The sequence below is a fragment of the Diabrotica virgifera genome, chromosome 1 (assembly GCF_917563875.1).
Source record: "Diabrotica virgifera virgifera chromosome 1, PGI_DIABVI_V3a".
Classification (NCBI taxonomy): Eukaryota; Metazoa; Arthropoda; class Insecta; order Coleoptera; family Chrysomelidae; genus Diabrotica; species Diabrotica virgifera.
In genome coordinates, this window is record NC_065443.1 from 158,268,141 (window position 1) to 158,291,078 (window position 22,938).

The 22,938-nt window shown below is 35.6% G+C and overlaps 1 protein-coding gene across 2 annotated transcripts in view; it reads left to right on the top strand.

The window, feature by feature from the left end:
- The first annotated feature begins 11,557 nt into the window (after window positions 1–11,557).
- Window positions 11,558–22,938, top strand: part of LOC114335932 (uncharacterized) — a 50,293-nt gene continuing 38,912 nt past the window's right edge. Inside the window, exon 1 of one of the 2 annotated variants that reach the window (XM_028286223.2) lies at window positions 11,558–11,924. In XM_028286223.2, the coding sequence (XP_028142024.2) occupies window positions 11,649–11,924 (276 nt within the window). In that variant the 5' untranslated portion in view covers window positions 11,558–11,648. The remainder of the gene's footprint in view (window positions 11,925–22,938) is intronic. The other variant, XM_028286221.2, reaches the window with a different exon arrangement.

Genomic DNA, 22,938 nt, shown 5'->3' on the forward strand with positions numbered 1-22,938 from the left:
CATATGCTGCCCTCCCTGATAAATTGAAAATGGTTATTCATTTTTGATTTACATTTACTCTGTGTGGAGTATGAAGGGAACCATTCTCGTTGGAACTTTACCGCGCTGAGCAGATGGGACGTGAATTGTAAATTGTAGAATTCCCTCATCTTCCTTAGTCTCAGCATCCGTATGGCTTGCCAATTGTAGAAGCCTCGGAGGTGTAACCAGAGAAGGTTCCCATTGTTTTCATTCTGGTGGGGTGTAGAATAGCATTATGTTGTTTTATATGCCATTAGAGTGAAAACTTGGTATTTTTGCTAGCAGTTGCCGCTAGGGCATCTATGCCATTTCGTTCGTTGCAATCCGGGACTGCACGCTGGGGTTTGTTTTGGTTGGATCAGGGAGGGCAGCATATGTGCCTCCTGATGAGAGACTAATAAGTTTCGAAACCGGTAGGGGTGCTTGCCGCACTCTCTGATTGGACTAGAATATGGTTCGGCTGTGTTTTCGTTTTGCAACGAAATTGAAAATGGTTATTCATTTTTGATTTCCAAATTCTTCGCAGCTTCTATATGGGGTAGAAGCTTGGACTCTGAAAGCCCAATCCGTAAAAAAACTGGAGGCATTCGAAATGTGGCTATATAGGCGTATTTTGAAAATTCGTTGGACTACAAAAGTCTCAAACGAAGAAGTGTTAAGACATATTGGATATGGCAGAAAGCTTATGTACAAAATTAAAATAAGAAAAACGTCGTGTCTGAGCCACATACTTCGAAACGATAAATATTCTCTGCTACACGTCATCATGCAAGGAAGAGTAGAGGGAAGAAAAGGCTTGGACAGAAAGAAGAAATCTTTGCTGAGGAATATCAGATATAGGGCTTTTCATCGATTGTCATTTATTTCGAGCATCTGTCATATGTTGTTTAATCTGTGTATAATATTAATATACACGGATTATACGACATATATGACAGAAGCTCGAAACAAAGGACTGTGAATGAAAAGCCCTATTGGACTAACCTCAGTATTCAACAGATATTTGACGTTACGGAAGATTGGGAAGCGTTTAAAGAAGTCATCGGCAACCTTCGTTAGAAGATGGCAAAATAAGAATAAGAAGTTTAAATGCCTCGACAACCAAGACCATTGACATGGAAATTGGCCACAGTTGATTTCGCAATCAGATTGTAGTGTAATGTGTAGTGTATATGTTGAGTAAATTTCTTGTTACTTAGTAAAGTCAACTTCATCTCTTTACAAAGATATGCTAATGAAAAATTGTATCATTTGTTATTCACTGTGGTTTTGATGCTCTATTACTTCTTCGTAAGTAATCTATCTGTACCACATCTAACCTCCTCTTTAAGTCAGTATTCGAAGCTTGTATCACATCAAATCACGTTTTACTTGGATTAACTGTTATTCCTTTCAAAGTATAGTGATCAAATAGGCGCCACAATATGAATTACATAGGTATATATCATAAGCACCTTGCACAAAATTTACATGATCATCCAGAATAGTTATTTTTCTACGAGCGTGCAAAAATGTCTACTTTCTCGCACGCATTTTAGTTTAGAAAGTTTCACTTTTCCGCACGCGTGTTACTTTTCCGCACGCGGTTTTTTACTTTTCCGCACGCGTGTTAATTTAGATATGTTAATATGGCCTTAAAGTAATTATAATACATGCAATAAACTAATATTTACATATTATTTACTAATTTATTTCAAATATGTCTTATTGTGTTCCTGTTTTAATGAAATTAACGCGATTATTTAATTCATAGGATATTCTGACCAATAGAAAGCTACAGAGATGCAAATTAAGGTGAAAATTCCACACCTGTAATTTTGAACCAATCAAAATACGTTATTTTGACAGATCACCATGGCAACGGAGGTATTTTATCGGAAATTTTTTGCTCGTGGGGTACCCAACAGCGAATTATAGTGGAAATTTTTTGACGTTTACAATAACAGAACATTTTTGACAGACCGGTTTTTATTTGTTTACATAATTTAAAATAAAACGCCAAAAAATAATTTTCTATCACTTGTAGTTACTCAAAACTTATGTAAAATTGAAGAATATACTATTTTCTATCTTGAAATGGTATTCCCATGCAACTACAATGAGTAGAAATTACGAATTTGAAAGCCTAAATAATTGCTGACAAAGCTGTGGCGCGCTATTAATCTGTTCATGCAGCTTTGGATTTTCAAATGCAAATTTGGTGTGGAATTTTCTTACCAAATACCACGCGAAGTCAAATTAATATCCGGAAATTTTTTTTTGATCATGAATATTTTTAGAAAATTTCCCTCGTCTGCGACTCGGGAAATTTTCAAAATATTCATGAGCTCAAAAATATTTCCGGAAATAATTTGACCTCTAGTGGTATTACTAGTGATAATTTTTGATAATCTCCCGTGGTTAAGCATATTACGTCAGATGCCCTTCGTTGCTATGAAAAAATATATTCAGTGACATTAATGAAAATTAATGTTTTAAAAATTATAGAAGTGATGGCTTTCAATCGTCAAATATTTATAAAAACTGTGCGTTTAATGGTACTTACATAAATAAGTTACAATAAAATTTTGGTTTTGAACAGTTTTATTCATGAAATAATCGCAACAAATTGCACTCGACCTCTGAAATTAATATAGAATTTTTGCTCTCGTGACACTTTGACATAATTTCACTCGCCTTCGGCTCGTGAAATTAAAACTGTCAAAGTGTCACTCGGGAAAAATTCAATAATTTCAGAGCTCTTGTGCAATTACTACTGACAATTCGATGAAATAAAATTATTTTGACATAATATTCGAAAGTCAAATCGGTAGACAATAACAGTCGTTTTGAATCATCGTCATGGAAACCAAGATCGTCGTCATGCTAACTAATTATATTGAAAGTTTGGTTTTGACAACCTTGTCAAAGAATTAATTTGTGTATGTATTTTCATATTAATTAAATTAATTGATTAAGATTTGGTAATTTTTTAAAGACTCTTAGAAAAAATATTGTTCCTAACTCTTGCAGAAAGTCTCTTTTTCGCACTCGACTGCTTGCCGAAATCCCTCGTCGCGTCGTTCGGCAAACTGCAGTCGCGTGCGGAAAAGAATGACTTTCTGCACTTGTTAGGAAAATAACTATTTCCTAACAAGTGCAGAAGTGCAAGAAGTGCAAGAGTTAGGAACAATATTTTTTCTAAGAGTCTTTAAAAAATTACCAAATCTTAATCAATTAATTTAATTAATATGAAAATACATACACAAATTAATTCTTTGACAAGGTTGTCAAAACCAAACTTTCAATATAATTAGTTAGCATGACGACGATCTTGGTTTCCATGACGATGATTCAAAACGACTGTTATTGTCTACCGATTTGACTTTCGAATATTATGTCAAAATAATTTTATTTCATCGAATTGTCGCGTTAATTTCATTAAAACAGGAACACAATAAGATACATTTGAAAGAAAATGTAAATAATATCTAAATATTAGTTTATTGCATGTATTATAATTATTTTAAGTCCATATTAAAATATCTACACGCGTGCGGAAAAGTAAAACGCGTGCGGAAAAGTGAAACTTTCTAAACTAAAACGCGTGCGCGAAAGTAGACATTTTTGCACGCTCGTAGAAAAAAATTATTATTATACCGTTTTCATTTACACTTTTCTAAAAGCTGTTGCATTACGAACAAATTATCAAAACAAGACCCACAGCTTTAAATCCGTCTTGCTCTTCACTCACAATTCTTTCCGCATCTTTATCTAGTAATCTAGTATTTTTTCAAAAGCCTTGAAAACAGTCAACTCAGTACTCACAGTATACTCAAACGTGTGTAGTTATTTGGGAATTGGGAGAAAAGTTTGTATTTATTTATTAGCAGATCCGCTTTTTATTAAGGGCATAGGTACAACATTTCGCGCCATTATGTTTTAAATGCATTCAGTTTTTTCGAATCCTGAGAAAACTGATAAGTATTTTTGGAAAAATAGAAAAATAGACGGTTTCGTTTTGATTTAAATCTGTCTCCTGCCATCCCCCGATAGCGCTATTTCTAGGTCTACCTGTTGTCAAGGAGGCTATGCAAATATGGTATGAGAGTACAAAGACTCGTTTCATATAGGTTCTCTGAATAATCGCATTTTTGGAATATTTTCCTAGCGGTGCCTTTTGATATTTTCATATCTGGGTTAACAGAAAACTTGAATTGAGTCGACATTCATTTCACTTATTCCCCGTTAGAGGGCGTTCTAACCTTACTCCGGTATAAATAGTTTTATTGTATACCGAGAGCTACGGAAGAAAAATATCGGAGAGGACCACAAAAAATCAAGTGGTGGATGCTAAAAGATGAGAAAGAAAGTCTATTCAGGAGAAGAATAGTAGAAAAAATATGTTGGAACATGAAAGGAAGCCCTAATACAATTTGGAGAAAAATGGCCAGTAGTATTAGAGAGACTGCTATTGAAATACTTGGGAAAACGTCAGGAAAAAAGTTTGAGGATAAAGAGACTTGGTGGTGGTCAAATGAAGTACAAGGAAAAATAAAAGAGAAGAGAAAATTATATAAAAAGTGGCAAGAAACCAGATCCGACACAGACCTTCAAAACTATATGGTGGCGAAAAAGGAAGCGAAAATAGCAGTAGCAAAAGCCAAAGCAGAAGCGTATTCAAACCTATACGATCAACTTGATACCAGGGAAGGCGAAACGAAGATATATAAAATAGCCAAACAGAGAGCAAAGAAAGCAAAAGATTTTAATCAGATTAGATGTATCCGAGATGAAAATAATAAAATACTAGTTCACGAAAGGGATGTCAAAATGAGATGGAGAAAGTACTTTGACAGCTTATTAAATGAAGAATTTGACAGACAGCCTGTAGATTCAACGGAGACAGTAGCAGCAATGGTCACCAAAATAACAAACGAGGAAGTGGCTCAAGCGCTTCAAAAATAAAGAAAGGAAAAGCGGTAGGACCAGATGATATTCCTGGGGAAGTATGGAGAGCATTGGGAGAGACAGGAACAAGGTGGTTAGCGGGCCTATTTAATAGAATTATGGAAGTTGGACAAATGCCAGACGAATGGAGAAGCAGTATACTGGTACCTGTTTACAAAAACAAGGGAGATATACAACAATGTATAAACTACAGGGCTATAAAACTGCTTAGCCACACCATGAAAATATGGGAAAGAGTAATTGATAGACCGATACGCGAAGAGACCGAAATATCCGAGAATCAATTTGGCTTTATGCAGGGCAGATCAACAACAGATGCAATTTTCATTATAAGGCAGTTGATGAAAAAAAACACGAGAAAAGAAACAAACGCTCATATGGTATTTATTGATCTTGAGAAAGCATATGATAGAGTTCCTAGAGAGATTCTGTGGTGGGCACTCAATAAGAAAGGAGTCCCTGGTGAATATGTAAAGATTGTGAGGGATATGTATGAGGGAGTAACGACTAGTGTTAGAACAGGTGTGGGAGAGACTGATAAATTTCATGTAAAAGTACAATTGCACCAAGGCTCTGTGCTTAGTCCGTATTTATTCTCATTAGTTTTGGACCAGATAACAGCAAAACTACAGGGTAACATTCCATGGTGCTTAATGTATGCTGATGATGTCGTGTTAGTAGGAAATAGTGAAAGAGATTTAGAACAAAAACTGGAACAGTGGAGGCAAGCTCTGGAGGAAAAAGGTTTAAAACTTAGTAGGACAAAAACAGAGTATTTGGAATGTTCATTTAAAGATGGAGTTACTACAAATAAAATGGTATCTTTGGATGGTGAACTGATTGTAAAAAGCAACAGTTTTAAGTACTTGGGATCGGTATTACAGAGTAATGGAGAAATAAATGGAGATGCATGCAGTAGAATTAGGGCTGGATGGATGAAGTGGAAAGAAGCGAGTGGTGTGTTGTGTGACAGAAAAATTCCAATGAAGCTGAAGGGAAAATTCTATAAAACAGCCATAAGACCGGCTATGATGTACGGAACTGAATGTTGGGCAGTGAAAAAGAAAGAGGAACAACGAATGCATGTGGCGGAAATGAGAATGCTTGGATGGATGAGTGGAGTGACAAAGAATGATAAAATTAGAAATGAGTATATTAGGGGAAGTCTAGGTGTGGCACCAATTGTTGCCAAAATGAGAGAGCATAGGTTGAGATGGTTTGGTCATGTTCAACGTCGAGACGCTAATCACCCAATACCAAGAATAGCTGAAATGCGGATTCCTGGAAGGAGTAGGAGAGGAAAACCAAAGAAGACCTGGGGGGAGACGATAAGGCAGGACATGTTGGTAAAGGGGATTAACATTGATATGACCCAAGATAGAATTGTGTGGAGAAATGCAATTAGGGAAGCCGACCCCGCATAGGGATAAGGCAAAGAGAATGATGAGTTTTTCTCCCCGTCATCTGTTGTTCTTGATGTCGGATATCTTGGCTTTTTATTTATTTTCAAAATCAATATTATTTATTTATTATTTTGTGTAAAACGGTTATTTAGAATATAATATTGATATTTCTTTAAACTGTATTGTTTCAGGTATAATTATATTCTTCTACATTCTATTCCTGTTTCTGGAGAACGCTACTTGCTCTTGTTTCTATTCCGTATTCAACAATTTAACTTGTGGAGCATTTGTGTACGTTGAAAAACTAATCGTAATTAATTAAACAAATGATCCTAATAGGTACTTGTGACTAATTTTACTACTTCTGACATCAACAAAACCAATAGAAAAGTGATAGTGAATCGTTGACCTCATTGACGTGCAATTTAATTAAGGCTTTCTAATGCTTATTAGGACGATATACAGGAATTGTACAGACATATATAAAATTTGCAAAAAAATAGTTTACGGATTATCGCCATGAATCGCCATTATCGCTATTGAACTGAAAAGACGGAAAACGAAACATAAGAAAGCAACAAGATGCGATGAAATACATTTTGAATTTTAGAAAATTTTCAACGAGAAGAACCTGAAATGTTAGAACCATTCAATAATAAGTATACAGTGTGTCTCTGTTCTAATATCGTGTTACATTTTTTGCTTGACCAGTATTAAGTTGTAGTTCTACGTAAGAATAGGTATATTCTTTTGGATGCAGTAGGTAGTAGTGTTACCGGGGAAACTGGAATACTTAAATTTAAAAAGTTGAAATTGATAATTACGATAACAACAAAACATTTTAAAGGTAGAAAAAATTAAGAAGTTTGGATATCTTGGGACAACTGTTGATGAGAATAACTAATACCTGTATGTATATTATAGGTGTAAACTGGAAAAGTTACAGCTCATTTAATAAAATGCGTTGAAAACTGAAAGTAAAACTAAACCCATTTAACATGTGGATCTACAGAGGAATATTAAAAATAAATTGGGCGGATAGAGCAACAAATATTGAGCTGCTAAGAAAAATAAAAAAAGAAAAGAACGTAGATAATGAATAGAATTAATTTAAAAAGTTGTAAGTCGAGTGATAAGAGTAGATAACACTTTGTTGCTTAAAATGATAACACAAGTTATTTATGCCTGGTTGCACCAACAAATCTTAAACTAAAGGCTTGCTTTAAGCTCAGCTTACGAAAAATACGCATTACACCATTGAGTCTTAGATCAATTTTCAACTTATTACAATAGATTGCCATGTGGATTGGATGGATAAAAATCGAAAATTATGGTGCAAAATAAGTTAAACTTAAAGCGGCTCTATCTATAAGCTGAGCTGGGCTAAGCTGGAGCTAACGATTTGTTGGTTCAACCAGACATTAGAGCCCGTAATGTGAGGCTCTGCCCTCAGGACTAGCAAACCACGTGCTGTGGGGAGTAGGGTGGAACGAAAAATTCGAAGTCATTATTTTTTATGGGGCTAGTGCAAAAAAGTTGTGTCTTGATGTATAATAAAACTGTAAGAAATATTTTTTGTATTGGACCCTATCTTCAGGTTCCATATTAAATTTAAATTTTTGGGAATAACAAAAAAAAAATAAAATTTTAAAAATTTATTTTTTATCAGTTCTTTGAATCTAAATAATTGTTTTATAATACAATATACATTTTAAGATTGATAGTCTGATTTTGTGTTAAAAAGGCATAATATTATTTCTAGACTGCAACCTTGAACGAATAAAGCCATATCCCTTGATTCTGGTCCATATAACAGTTCTTTCCACGGATTTTGTCTGACAAGGGCAGTTTAAGACCTATTTTGTTATAATTCCCAGAATCAATCATATCCCTTACATCTTCATTGGAAATATGTTTTAGCAAAGGAGGAGCCATAACTTTGAATTCAGAAATAGAAATTAAGTCATTATAATCTACAGCACTTAAATTGAATGTTGTTATTTTGAATCTCCGGATCTTTTTTTCTTTCTGACTTTCTCTAACTTTCGGCACTCTGCGTAGTCCTAGCTCCCGTATATGTTTTCGTTCATCTTTCATCATACCGAGTAATACATTTTCGGGATGCGCAAAATAAGCATTCCTTTAGATAACGGCATCAACAATTTTTCTTTGGTCAACTGGTAGAAATCGTGAATAATGGATCATTCGCCATAAATGTTTTGCACCATCAGAACAGCTAGGATACAGTTTTATATAAAACCAAACTGGTGCATACACTTTTTTGATGAAACTTACATAACATAATTAATTGGGGGCTAGGACATTCAGTTCCAACATATAGTCGAAGCAAACGATTAGCAACTGTCAGCCACCTTGCGTGTGATATTTTCCCAGGATTTTAAAGACTCAAATCATTAGGATATTTTCCCGCAGCAACTGCTTGACTGATTTGGTACAAGTACTTCTGATCGGTACTAAGGTCTGTTGTTTCTAATAATATTGCTAGGTTGTTCTCTATTGCGACAAAATCGACGACAGCCTTCTCTTCACAGCGTTCCAGTAGTTTCCCTATTTGCCTTGAAAAACCAAGTGATCCACTGGGGGTCCATCTAACTGTTGAATTAAATGACGTAGATGTAGCTCACTGCAATGAATTAAGCATACTAGCCATAGTAGCCATCGAAGTGAGGTGCCGCAGTATTTGTGACGTAGGTGGTTGGACTGTAACTGCGTTGACAAATGAGCAATTAATTCTTCTTCATGATCATCTGCATCAGAAGAATTTGAGCCAGACAAGCTGCTACTTATGGAACGACTAGAGGAATCAACGTGTACATGCTTTAAGAATAATTTCGTCAGTAGTATATTTTTGAGAACTTGCATGCCTTTGCCTTTATGGTTCTTTCCATTCTCTTCCTTATTGCTGCAGATGCTGCAATATCCACTGGTCCAATTGCCATTTTTCGACAGGATCGTTGATCTTGAAGAAAAAATTGCTCATTTTGTGGTACTTTCTTCATTTTGTCACAAGTACACACACACAGTTCCAGTCATGTTGCACTTGTAAGCCGCGATATTCAATAACTTTTCACACTCCTTTCGAAACTGGCAAATCTTTTATATGTATGAATCAGATGCTTGCTGAGTGTTTGTGTATCGCTTAAGATTTTGATGCCCTGTATAAATATTTTTAATCATATCTTAAATGCGCTTATGCGATAATGTTTTAATAGAAGCTTTTATTCATATTTGTTCTACTTTCGTTGCAACCGCATTCAAGATGTCGGCGATAAATTGATCTTTATTATTATTTGTTTCCGTTTATTACGAATAAAGAGAAAGCACTTTAGAATGTCACACTTAGTTGGTAAAACACGATAATTAAAATTTGATCGGAGCCATATTGATTTTTTTGACAAAAATATTTTTTTTTGTTTTTCATTTTTTATATCCAATATGGAACCCCAAGATATTTTTTTATTTCAAAATACTCTCGCACTAATTGTTTTCATCACCTGACACAACTTTCAAACGATAGCCACAAGAATTTTCTTTTCTTTTATTTTTTAATTCTTCTTCATGATCACCGCATCAGAAGAATTTGAGTCGGACAAGCTGCTACTTTTGGAACGATTAGAGGAATCAACGGTACATGATTTAAGAACAATTTCGTCAGTATTATATTTTTGAGAACTTGCCTCTGCCTTCATGGTTCTTTCCATTCTCTTTCTTATTGCTGCAGATGCTGCAATATCCACTGGTCCAATTGCCATTTTTCGACAGGATCTTTGATCTTGAAGAAAAAATCGCTCATTTTGTGGCACTTTCTTGATTTTGTCACAAGTACATACACACAGTTCCAGTAATGTTGCATTTGCAAGCCGCGATATTCAATAACTTTTCACACTCTCTTCGAAACTGGTAAATCTTTTCTATGTATGAATCAGATGCTTGCTGAGTGTTTGTGTATCGCTTAAGATTTTGATACTCTCTATAAATATTTTTAATTATAACTTAAATGCGCTTATGCGATAATGTTTTAATAGAAGCTTTTATTCATATTTGTTCTACTTTCGTTGCAACGGCATTCAAGATGTCGGCGATAGATGGATCTTTATTATTATTGGTCAACTTCCGTTAATTACGAATAAAGAGAAAGCACTTTAGAATTTCACACTTAGTTGGTAAACACGATCATTAAAATTTTGATCAGAGCCATATTGATTTTTTCGACAAAAATATTTTTTTTTGTTTTTTTATTTTTAAAATCCAATATGGAACCCCAAGATATTTTTTTTATTTCAAAATGCTCTCGCACTAATTGTTTTCATCACCTGACACAACTTTTAAACGATAGCCACAAGAATTTGTCTTTTCTTTTATTTTTTTGACCTCTTTCGTTCCACCCTATTGGGGAGTCCTGTGTAGCCTGATGTAAAATGTAGGAATAATTTAAACATCACATTTAATGTCATAAGTATAAAAATTGTAATACCTCTATGTTCGATATGTATACCTGACGTAGTACGACATGTAATTTTAGTCTATTTGTCCTTTGTCCAGTTCGTGTTATATGTTATGTGTTAATTTTTGCCATTACTCAAAATTAAACAAATAATGTTACATTTTATAAGGATACTTTCTTGATTTGATGAGGCGCCCCCGATGGTGCTATGAGCGAAAGTATACTTGGGCAAGATGTAATAAATTTAGTGTAAATGCATTCAGTGTAAAAAATGCAAATTTTCTACAACTATACACTATTTAAAATGTTTTTACCCCAATATTTTGAAGGTCAATCATGTAAAATTTGTTAGCAGCACTGATGCTGATGTTACTTCGATAACGTTCTGTGATATAGCCCTCTAAGAGATTTTTTAAATTTAATTTAATTTAAAGGATTTTAACTATTTTTTTTGTAATACTAAATAACTTTATTACCCTAAATAGGATCCTTAGTATTGTTTTGCATTGTAAACAAAACAAAATTATTAGGTAATATATAAATAAATATTCAGATTGGGCAGATTTGTATATGCCTAATAAAATTGACACGCGTTCTAAAGCATCGTTTAAAAATTTTTCACTTCTACGACACTGATGTGTGTCTTCACCGGGGTCACCCAACTCAAGAATCTACCATAACCATTATCTCCGTATAAAATCCACCTGAAGAATACACTCAGCTTTAGTCGTTTTATTCTCTTTGCAGAAATATCTTCAACTATCTTTACATGGTTCATTGCTAACATAACAGACATAAATACCTAAAAAATGAAAAATCTTATTTTCTTTCTGTACGCGATTCTGGTGCCCAGTTTAAACGCTATCCCCGTAGATGTCATCCAGAGAAATATTCCAGTAGAAGTGAGGTATGACCAGATCCTCCCAGGAATTGTATCCAGGGAGCAAGTTCTAATGCACGGAAGAAGGAACTTAGATGCAAAGGTGCAATTATCTTCAGACGAACTGCCTCAGGTATTGAAACATTTACCGATTCCACTTGAATCTGATCTCGTTCCTGAAATTGTTAGCGAGGAAAAAGTTCAGGTGAGTAAATATTTAAAATTTATTAAAAGTTTTGCGGAAATTAATATAGATTGATTGATTTTTAAAGTTCATCGGTTTCTTAATGGTTGTTTTACCCTTGTTTTCTAAGGGCGTAGGTGCAAAATTTCGGCTCTAGTGCTTTTTAAGTGCATTCATTTTTTTTAATCCTTAGAACACTAATAAATATTTTTGAAAAATTTAAACGCAGAATGAAAGTTTACATTGTTACCGAGGGCCCTTAGTCCCTTAGAATAACCAAAAAGTTTCTTTGAATGAGAGAGATATTTAAAATTTAAACGCAGAATGAAAGTTTACATTGTTACCGAGGGCCCTTAGTCCCTTAGAATAACCAAAAAGTTTCTTTGAATGAGAGAGATATTTGAAATTAAAAATCATACTAAATTTTCCCTTTTTTTTCACCTCTGTAACTTACCTATTAAAATAAACATTATAGACGTTTTCAGGGACTTTCGGCTCTCGGTAGTAATGCAATATTTTATTCTTCGCTTAAATTTTTTAAACAGACATAAGTTTTCTCAGGATTCGAAAAAAAAATGAATGCATTTAAAACACAGTGGAGCGAAATTTTGAAACTGCGACCTTCATTTTCATCAAACATTCCATATTCGATGTTTGTATTTGGTTTTATTGTCAGTTTATTTACTGAAGTGCAAGTGTTTCCGTCTTCTGTCTATTTTCATACATACGATACATACCTACGTTAAGTAGAGATTAGAGTTAGAGGATCCGATATAAAGGTACGTATACATATGCGCGCCACTCGGCACGCGCCCTGCTCGCCCGCAGCATGTTTGTTAAATTAATTAAGTGTTTTCAACTGACCCACAAACGGCGCTCACACGAAGCACCATGATTCAACTTTTGTCGATTTTTCAACGATCCTTTGATGGTTCGCAATATGTATTTGGACGGGTTCGCCAAAAGTATGTTGGTTTTGGCGTGCCTGAGTTGAATATTTGTTAGTAATGAAGTGGTAGGAAGGAAATATTATCAAACTTGTTCAAACTTATTGATGCTTACCGTGGAAAATCCTTATTGTGAGATTCTCAACATAAGGACCATTAAAAAAAACTTAACATTACATATCTATAGGTACATACCTTAAGGTCGACCTGCACCGATCTGTTTAATGGATAAAAATTATTTGATATGTAATTTATTATGCTAAGATTTATAGAAAACAAGGGGTGCCCGATATAATTTTGTCATGATTATAATTAATTAATAATTAAAAATTGAATTTTTTAAATAAATTTAAAATTTATAAAAATTTAGAAGAACCTCAAAAATTTATAGATTTTTTGGATCATTAGAAACAAAAAAGTTTTTTTGTAATTTTTCTTTAAGTTGATCGTTTTCGAGTTTTAAACAATTTAAAACTAAAAAATAAACGAAAAATGACGATTTTCAAGGCTTAAAATCACAAATAAAAAATATTACTTTTGTAATCATCAAGTAGGTACCCAAATTCAAGTTCAAAACTTCTTTTATCCCGATAAAAATTTTTGCCAGGTTTTATTCTAAAATATATTTTTTTAATTGTTAATGAGGAAGTTTCTTATAGGAAAATGGGCGGTCGGACTCCATTAACAACTCAAAAACAATGTTTTAACACGAAATAAGTCCAAAATATGGTTAGAACTGATATAATATGGTTAGAACTTGAATTAGGTACTTCGTAATTTCAAAAATTTCACTTTTGTTTTTGAGCCTTGAAAATCGTCATCTTTCGTTCTTTTTTCAGTTTTAAATTGTTAATAACTCGAAAACGATCAACTTAAGAGAAATATTACAAAATACCTTTTTTGTATCGAACGATCCAAAAAATTTAAAATAATATGTCAGGCCGATTTTTTTAATTTCTAAAAAAAGTTATTTTTAATTAATAATATTAATTATGGTCAGGACAAAATTATATCGGACACCCCTTGTTTTTTATTTAACATACTAAATTACACATTAAATAATTTTTATCCATTAATAGTGGAGTCACTGAAGGTTTTTACCTCCGATTTCGTTGAACCTCCATCGATTTTCATGAAAATTGGTGAGTAATTATAGGATACCTCAAGGAACAAAGGTGACATAATGCCAACTTGCGCTTTTACCCTGGAGGTGGATGCCACCCCTTCTCGGGGGTGAAAATTATTTTATTAAAAATAATACCATAAATCGATAGAGGGACAAATTATAAGCAATATTTGTTATATCAAGTTATTAATATAAATCAACACTTTTTGAACAATATCCCTTCGTTGGCTCAGTGTAGTTGGTCTTTAAGTTGTGATGGAAACACCCAATAATAGTAGCAGAGTTTATTGATGAGACTTACACTATGGATGTTGACCCGGGGTACTTTGAGTAGAGACTTAAATGATGAGCGTTGAAGACAATCACTCGCGTTAATGAATTAATAATAATTGAATTTCTAGACAAGAGATCTTAGTTTTATATAAGTTTAAATTGGGTCAATGTAAACACGGGCCCCGCGTGATTTTGTGTATCTAATTAATGTAAATTGTTTATCTTATGTCAGCAACTTTTGGCTGATGTCCAAATTATATTATTGATAATTGACCAAATGTGTATGTAATTTAATTAATTACGTGTGTGTGTGTTTAATAACAAATAAATGCATTCGATCTACTGGGTGATAAAATGATACTGTCCAATTTCGGATATGAATACTGAATATTTGATATTGGACATACTGCGGACTCGGGCAAAAACTGGCCCAAGTGTCAATACTCAAAGTTTACATATAAGTATTACATAAAATAGTCAAATTCAAACATGTTAATAAATAAATAGTTTAAGAATAATCAACAATCTTCCAACCGTACTCTAGCTATCAATGTCCGACTCTATCTCTAGATTAAAATTAGGGCAATTGGATGAAAATGTGGAGAGTGGGATGTCGGCCTTTGAAGTCGACGGTACATTGTTATGCCGATTACTACTTAATACATGTACTTCCTGTTCGTTAGTCTGAGTATGTGGATTCCCTGAACGACATAGTCGTACAACAGGACGGTATTTCCATAACGTGAGTATCCCAATAATTACCATTATAGTGATGGTCCCGGTGGCTACAAAATAATGCCAATTAGATTCTGGAATCGATTGCCACTGCGTATGCGTCATTTCTTGTTCTAGACTTTCCTCCTCAAGTAACGCGTGACGTAGCTCTCCTCCTGGTATGTCCAGGTAGGTGTTTAGAGGCATGTTAAACCTGCGGGGTGTCCTCGCCACCAATTGGGCCACGGGAGTGATTGGCGCCTTCAGGTAGCTTGTTACCGCTCTCTCCATCCCACTGCTAGTGGGGAGTAATGTAATATTTTTCGTTTGGGCGATACATTTGGGTGAAAGTTTCAGGAATGTGACTCGTTCCAGTACTCTTTCGCTCCGATTTCCATCGCAAATAATGGATATGTGTATCGTGACTGGCGTGATAACGAGCCAGAGGTTGGGGGTACCCATCTTACTCCATTGAGCTGTCTGTATTGTCCTGGCTACCACTGGACATGTGCTATTCTTAGATCGCTCATAAATTTCTTCAAGTATGCAGTTTGGTTGGGTATCCATGTTCCTTATAGCCGTTGGTGAGCACGCTATCTGCGTCGTATCTGCCGTGACTTTCAGCATGCTGTACTTAATTTTCCCTGTCACTATGAAATAGCCGATGACTGTTATATATCTGTCGTCATGACTGACTTCTGCTTCTATAATGGGCTGTCGTCGTATTTCGACCCCTTGTGGCAGTATCTGCCCTGCTTTCTCTATCAATTTGTTTATCTCACCCGGTTTCACTATATCAATGAAGTGTCCGTGGTTATAGTGAAGGTTTAATATTCCCTCGTAAAATTGAGTATATTCGTTTATGAATTCCATAACTTGCAACGCTATCGTTTGTATTCGCAACGTGCTATATTCGGTTTCTAGTCTCTGTGCTTTGTCTTCTACTTCGTTAAGTCCTTTAGATATTTCTTGTAGGCCTGTGATTAGTGCTTTGTTAAACTTGTTCATTTGCTCGTTTATCCTGTTCTCTGTGTGATTGATTGATGTTATTGTTTCTAACATTATCTTCGCTTGATGCTGTGATCCCTTTATTAGCTCCTTTTGATTATTGTCTAATGCTTCAATGTTACTGTAGGCTTCGTCATTGACTCCAAATACTGAGGTTAATATTGTTCCTAATATTCCTCTTCTTTCCCTTGCTTTTATTTCTACTGTCAACCCCTCGCTTACTGATTCCGCCTTTCTTTGTCCTTCCTCTAACTTCCCTATTATATCCTTACAATTCACGATTTTTATATCCTGACACAGTTCTCGTACTCCTTGTATCATATTTCCTATTAGTTGGTGCTCTGTTCGAATTCTTCCCTTTTCTAGTAACACCTTTATTCGAAATGTTCCCCGGTCTATAACGACCTCTCCAAGATCTTCTGTGAAAAATCCTGGTTCCGGATTATATATTTTATATGGTTCTGCCTTTATGGGTTTTAACATCGTTAAAAACATTATAGCTACTAGTATTTTCTTCCATCTTAGTGCTGCTGCCTTCTTCGGCTTTTCCTGTTTCTCTTCTTCCAGTCGTATTAGTTTATGTATGGGTCTTTTTGTCAGTTTCCCGTTCGCCTTTCTCACTGTTACGACTCTGGTTAGTCCCTCCGCTCCAGGGTGTGTTTCTGTTACCCTCGCTAATGGCCATCTGCCTGTATCTTCTTCTTTTATTATAACTATTTCTTCTTCTTTTATGTTAGAGTGCGCCTTATGCCATCTATTTCTCTGTTGTAATTGGTGCAGGTATTCCTGTTTCCAAATTTTCCAGAAGTCTCTTTTTATTTTCTCCAATAATCTCCACCTCGTCGGCATCTTCAAATAAGTCGTAAGCTCTTCTTCCCGATTTGGTGATATAATTTCTCTCCCTATAAGGAAGTGAGCTGGTGTTAGGGCTATTTTCCCTTCAGGGTCTTCTGATGACCCACATAATGGTCTCGAGTTCATACATGCTTCTATTTGTGTCAGCACCGTACTCAATTCTTCATAATATGTTAGAACTGTTTCCCCGATGATTCTTTTCAAGTGATATTTCATTATCCGCACTGCGCTCTCCCATAGTCCTCCGAAATGTGGTGCATATGCAGGTATGACATGCCATTGGGTACCTAGTGCCAGTAATCCTTGTTTTATCTCGTCATCTATTTTTTGATTTTCTTTTTTCAACAAATTTGCTGTTAATTATTTATATGGGAAATAAGCCACAATTAAAATGAAAAAAATAATTTTATTAACGTTTCGACGCCCAAATCGGGTGCCTTTGTCAAAATACAAAATATTACTAAAATAAACTAAAGTGTTGTTGCTAAGCAAAAAAAATTCTTCTAATAATTTATTTAATCTCACTCATTTATATTGGCAATTCAGACATACATTATACATTTTAAAGTAGAAGACTTTAAAATGATATTGCCAATATTTTATGAGTTGCGTTCCTGGGACGACTTACTGAAAGATAGTTCATTCGATTACATGAAATTAACCCCAACTCAAGAATATCCGTCATAAAAAATTATAGCATGTGATATGTCTTTAAAAAGACAACCAAATGCAACGACAGTAAAATTCTCGCGTTAGAGACTTCATAGTAAATCACAAGGGAAAACCAGGAAAAACCCTGTGATACTATCCCGATTATATTTTATGATTATAATTAATCATAAAAAAATGCCACAAGGAAATAGCTTCAGAACAAATTTGCTGTTCCTACGAATATGGTTCCGTTATCGCTGTATACGTTGTTGCACTGTCCTCTGCGTGCCGTAAATCTCTTGAACGCCGCGATGAATGCATCCGTAGACATATCGCTTACTACTTCGAGGTGTACTGCCTTCGTTGACAGACACACAAATACTGAGATGTAGCCCTTATAGCTCCTCTGTCCTCTGCCTCTCGTGGTACTTATTTTTATTGGCCCGGCATAATCTATCCCTGTGTTAGTAAAGGGATGACTCGGGTTCACTCTGTCTTTCGGTAGATCTCCCATTAATTGTTGTGCTGCTTGGCTTTTATACCTCCTGCACCTTAAGCATTTTGCTAGATGATCTTTCACGGTTCTTCTGCCGTTGATTATCCAGTATTTCCTTTTTATATACTGTAGTGTTTGTTGTAATCCGCTATGTAGATTTTTTGCGTGACTATCTGATATAAGTAACTTTGTTAATGCACTATCCTTTGGCAAAATTATCGGATGTTTTTCTCCGTACTTTAGATTCGTGTGTCTCAGTCTTCCGGTGACTCTTAGAATTCCTTGTCTATCCAGGAATGGTACCAATGACGCTAATTTAGTTTTCTTGTCTAACTGCTGTTTCTTCTCCAGCTTCTTTATTTCTTGTTTGAAGTAGGCGTGCTGTGAGTGCTTTATCACCTTTAATAGCGTTTCCTCTAATTCTTGGACTGTCAGCTGACTTTGTCCACTGTCCTTCTTTTTTCTGCATTTTTTCTGCAAATCTCCTACAGTATGCAAGTACTCTTCTCATTCTTTCTAAATTTGAGAATCTCTCGCATATGTCCTCCTTTATCGTTGTCGTGTGCACCGTTATTTTCGTTTTGACTTCCTCCTCATTTGTCTCTGGTATTTCTTCTGATTCCTGCGTTAAAGTTTTGTTACTAGTCAGCCAAGTTGGTCCCTTCCACCATAGCTCTGCTTCTAATAATTCTGATGCTGTACTTCCACGTGAGAGGATGTCCGCTGGGTTTTCCTTCGTATCTACCTTATGCCAATTTTTCGGTCCTATAACGCCTCTTATTTCCTCTACTCTGTTGGCGACGAACATTTTCCACCTTTTTGATGATCCCCTTATCCAAGCCAGGGTTATCATTGAGTCTGACCATGCATATACCTCAATGTTTTCCCTATTCAATGCTTGTAGTGTTTTCTTCATTAAATTTGCTAATAGCACCGCGGCACACAACTCGAGCCTCGGTAATGTCGTTTTTCCTTTCCATGGTGCGACTTTCGATTTTGCTATCATTAGATTCGTTTTGATTTCTGGGCCTAACACCCTTGAGTAGATTACCGCTCCATATCCTTTCATAGATGCATCTGCAAATCCATGTAGTTCTACTCTGTTTGTCTTGCTTAAGTCGTTCCACCTGGGCAATGTTATTTTCTCCAGATTTACTAATTGCGCCTGGTATGTATTCCACCTGCTTTGTTGGTTGCTAGTTAATTCTTTATCCCAACTGGTTTTTTGCTCCCATAATTCCTGTATGAACATTTTCGCCTGAATTACTACAGGTGCTATCCACCCTAGTGGGTCGTATAGTTTTGCTACTTCTGACAGTACGTGTCTTTTCGTTATTTTCTTTGCTGTCGTTATCCCTATTTTGAATGTGATTATATCTTCTTTAGGGGACCAGTGTATTCCTAACGTTTTCCGTACTTCTTCTTGTTTGAATGCCTTGGAGTCTACGTTCCTCATTTCCTCCGGTACGTTCTCCATTATTTTCTCTTCGTTGCTCAACCATTTTCTGAGAATGAAACCTCCTTTTCTGAACAGTTGTATTAATTCCTTTTGGGCTATTTCTGCTTCCTGCACTGTCTCCGCTCTTCCTAGTATATCGTCTACATACATGTTTTCTTTTACAATTTTCGATGCCAACGGGAACCTCGCTCCTTCGTCTTCTTGTAATTGCTGTATTGTTCTCAACGCTAAAAATGGTGCTGCGGCCGTGCCGTATGTCACCGTCGTTAAGTTATATTCTTGTATTGGGTCCTTTGTGTCCTTTCTCCACAAAATTTTTTGATATTTTTGGTCTTCTTCTGCCATTCCGATTTGTCTAAACATTTTTTCCAAATCCGCTGAGTATGCTATCTTATTGGATCTCCATCGTAATAGTATATTTGTCAAATCTTGTTGTAATTTTGGCCCTGTGTGCATAATATCATTCAGGCTTACTGCCGATGAGCTTTTACTTGATGCATCAAACACGGCTCTTATTTTCGTTGTAGTACTGTCCTCTTTTCTCACTGGATGATGAGGTAGGTAGTACCCATCTCCCTGGTTTTCTGCTATTACCATATGACCTTGGTTTTCATAATCTTCCATGAATTGTCTGTAATTCGCTTCTAACTGTTTGTCTTTTGCAAACTTTCTTTCTAGTTGCATCAATCTGGCGAATGCCTGCTGCTTAGATTCTCCTAGCTTTGTAACGTCTTCCTTAAACGGAATTCTCACTTCGTATCTCCCGTCTTCATCTCTTTTTACTGTCTGTCGATACATTTCTTCACATTCTTGTTCTTCTACTGATAAACTTGTTTCCTGATTTACTTCTTCTAATTCCCAGAATTTCTTTATTTGTATGTCCATCTCTTGTCTGGATATCATACAGCATACTTCTGCTTTTGTAGTCTCCTTCTCTCGTGCTATCCCCGAAACTATCCATCCTAGTTTGGTGTTTTGACTCAGGAGTCCATTACTTATTCTGTGCATCCCTTCTGTCAATATGTAACTGTATTCTTTTACTCCTAGTAGTAAGTCTATTTTCCCTACCTTGTAATATCTTGGATCTGCCAGTATTGCATTTTTCTCGTTATAGTCCGGTAGAATTATATCCTGTTCCGGTAAATTCCTTGTTATCTTCGGTAATACTAGTGCTTCTATTTCCATCTCGAAGTCACTTTCGTAATGAGTTTCGATTAGAAGTTTCATACTCCAATTGGCTGTTTTTTCTCCTGACGAGCCTATCCCGGATATGGTCGCCTGTATAGGCTTCCTTGTTGTTCCTAGCGTCGTCGCAGCTTGTTCCGTTATAAATGCGCATTGTGACCCTTGGTCGATTAATGCTCTCATTATGTGTGAATCTCCTTTCGCATCTCTTATGCGTACAACAGCTGTCGCTAGTAATGCTTCACCTTCCTTATGGCTTGTACAGTTTACTGAATTCTGCCCTCTTTGGTGGTCGTTGATATTCCTATGCCCATTGGTATCTTGTGTATTTTCTCGCCTTCCGTTATTTTGTTCTCTGGCTTTGTATGGATTATTATTTCCTCCTCTGTACCTATTAGCTTGATACCCATTTCTTCTATTATTCGAATCTCTTCCATTTCTTTCTTGTGTTTGTTCTCCTTTCGTTTCATTGGAGTTTCTTTTGTTGCCTGTGGTTCCTTTCTCATAATGCAACATATGGTGATGGTCTCCGCCACAGTGTCTGCACCTATATTGTACATAACATTGTTTTTCTTTTTTATGTGCTAGGCAGTTTGCACACAATCCTTTTTCTTTTATCATCCTGTTTCGGTCTCTTACATTGAGTTCCTGAAATTCTCTGCAGTTCGGTACTCCGTGATCTCCGTTGCATATCACGCAACGTGTTCTTGGTTTCCTCCCAGATCCTCCTTGCTTCTCTTGTCTTTTTTCTGACTCCAGCAGTTCCAGTGTCTGGAATCTTCGCTGTAAGAATGTTTGTGTCGATTTGTACGTCGGTATCTCTCTACTGTCTCCAACGTGGTTTTCGTACAGCCTCCTGGTTTCATTGTCCCATTTCGTTATGATAATTCGGGCTACCAATGGGCTCCACGCTTCCGTGTCTGTTCCTAACCCTCCTATGGCTTCCAGACTTTCGTGGAAGGTGTCATGTAGTGATTTCAATGCTCTAGCAGAAGATTCCTTTACTTCCTGTGCTAGTAGCATCCTGTCTATCAATTTAAACAATATCATCCTTGGATTCTCATATCTATCTTTTAGCATGTTCCAGGCCACTTCGTAGTTGGCCTCGGATATGTTTAAGTGTTGTATCATTCTGTTGGCTTCCCCTCTTAGTTGAGTTTTTAGGTACTGCATTTTTTCTGCGTTTGATAACTGGTCGTTTTCATGTATTACTTTAGTAAACAGATCGTGGAAAGTTCTCCACGTTTCATACCTGCCTTCATACACAGGGATTTTTACCTGCGGTAATGTCACACCGTCCCTCCTCTGTGTGCTTTCTGGCCGTTGCATTCCTGGCCTTATTTTCTTCAAGGTTTCCCTGACTCTCCTCTTTAGTTGATTTATTCTCTCTAATTCTCCATTATCTATAGCGTCTAGTTCCTCATTTACTGCTGCTTCAATTATTAGTGTATTCACCTTTTCCATGTATTCTCTTAACTCTGACTGCAGCTCTTCATCCTCCTGCAAATCTTGTTCATTTTCTGGCCGTAATAATTCCTCGATTCTTTGCTTCCTTATCTGTATCTCCTTTACTTTCGGTGCTTTTCCTCTTTTCAGCACCCTTCCATATTCTTCCAACAGGGTTTTCCCCTCAATATATGTCTTAAATACCTGATCATGGTATTTTGTTTCAAAATATTTTTCTTTCGTTATACCTCCTTCTAGCAGCTTTTCGTGGTTATTCAGAAATTTTGCCCAATATTCTTCTAATTTTTCCTGCCTATCCCGGATGTATTGTTGAGTCCTCCGAGATTGAGAATCCTTTTTAGTATTTGAAACTAGTTTCGCTAATTCTGCTCCTATCTCCGCTTGCTTAACGTATACACTTTCCATGGTTATTTTTATAAAATTTTAAATTCAGCGGTAAATATATTAAACAATATGAACTGTATTTTATTTATTAAGCAATGTACTTAAATATGCCTATAATGTCTGGCTAATTGGCTAGTCCAAGGCCATCAAATTCACACAAAAAAAATATCTGCTTATTAACAATTATATTAATTTTCTATACCTGTACTATGACGCTCTCTCGTAAGCCAGAATGTATATAAATAAAAATGTAATTGTATGCCCTTGTCAAGTTTGCAATTTTTTCAACGTTACCGTAGGTAGCTTGCCTGACTAAGTGGTTTCTGTTTGTAAATAAACTGAATAGTATTACGATTTCACTAACGCTAAAATTGAAATTCTTTGGTTGGATAATGTAATGAACCTTTGTATTTTTAAAAGATCTGTAAATAATATATTTAATATTTATACTGGAATCTTATTCAAATTTG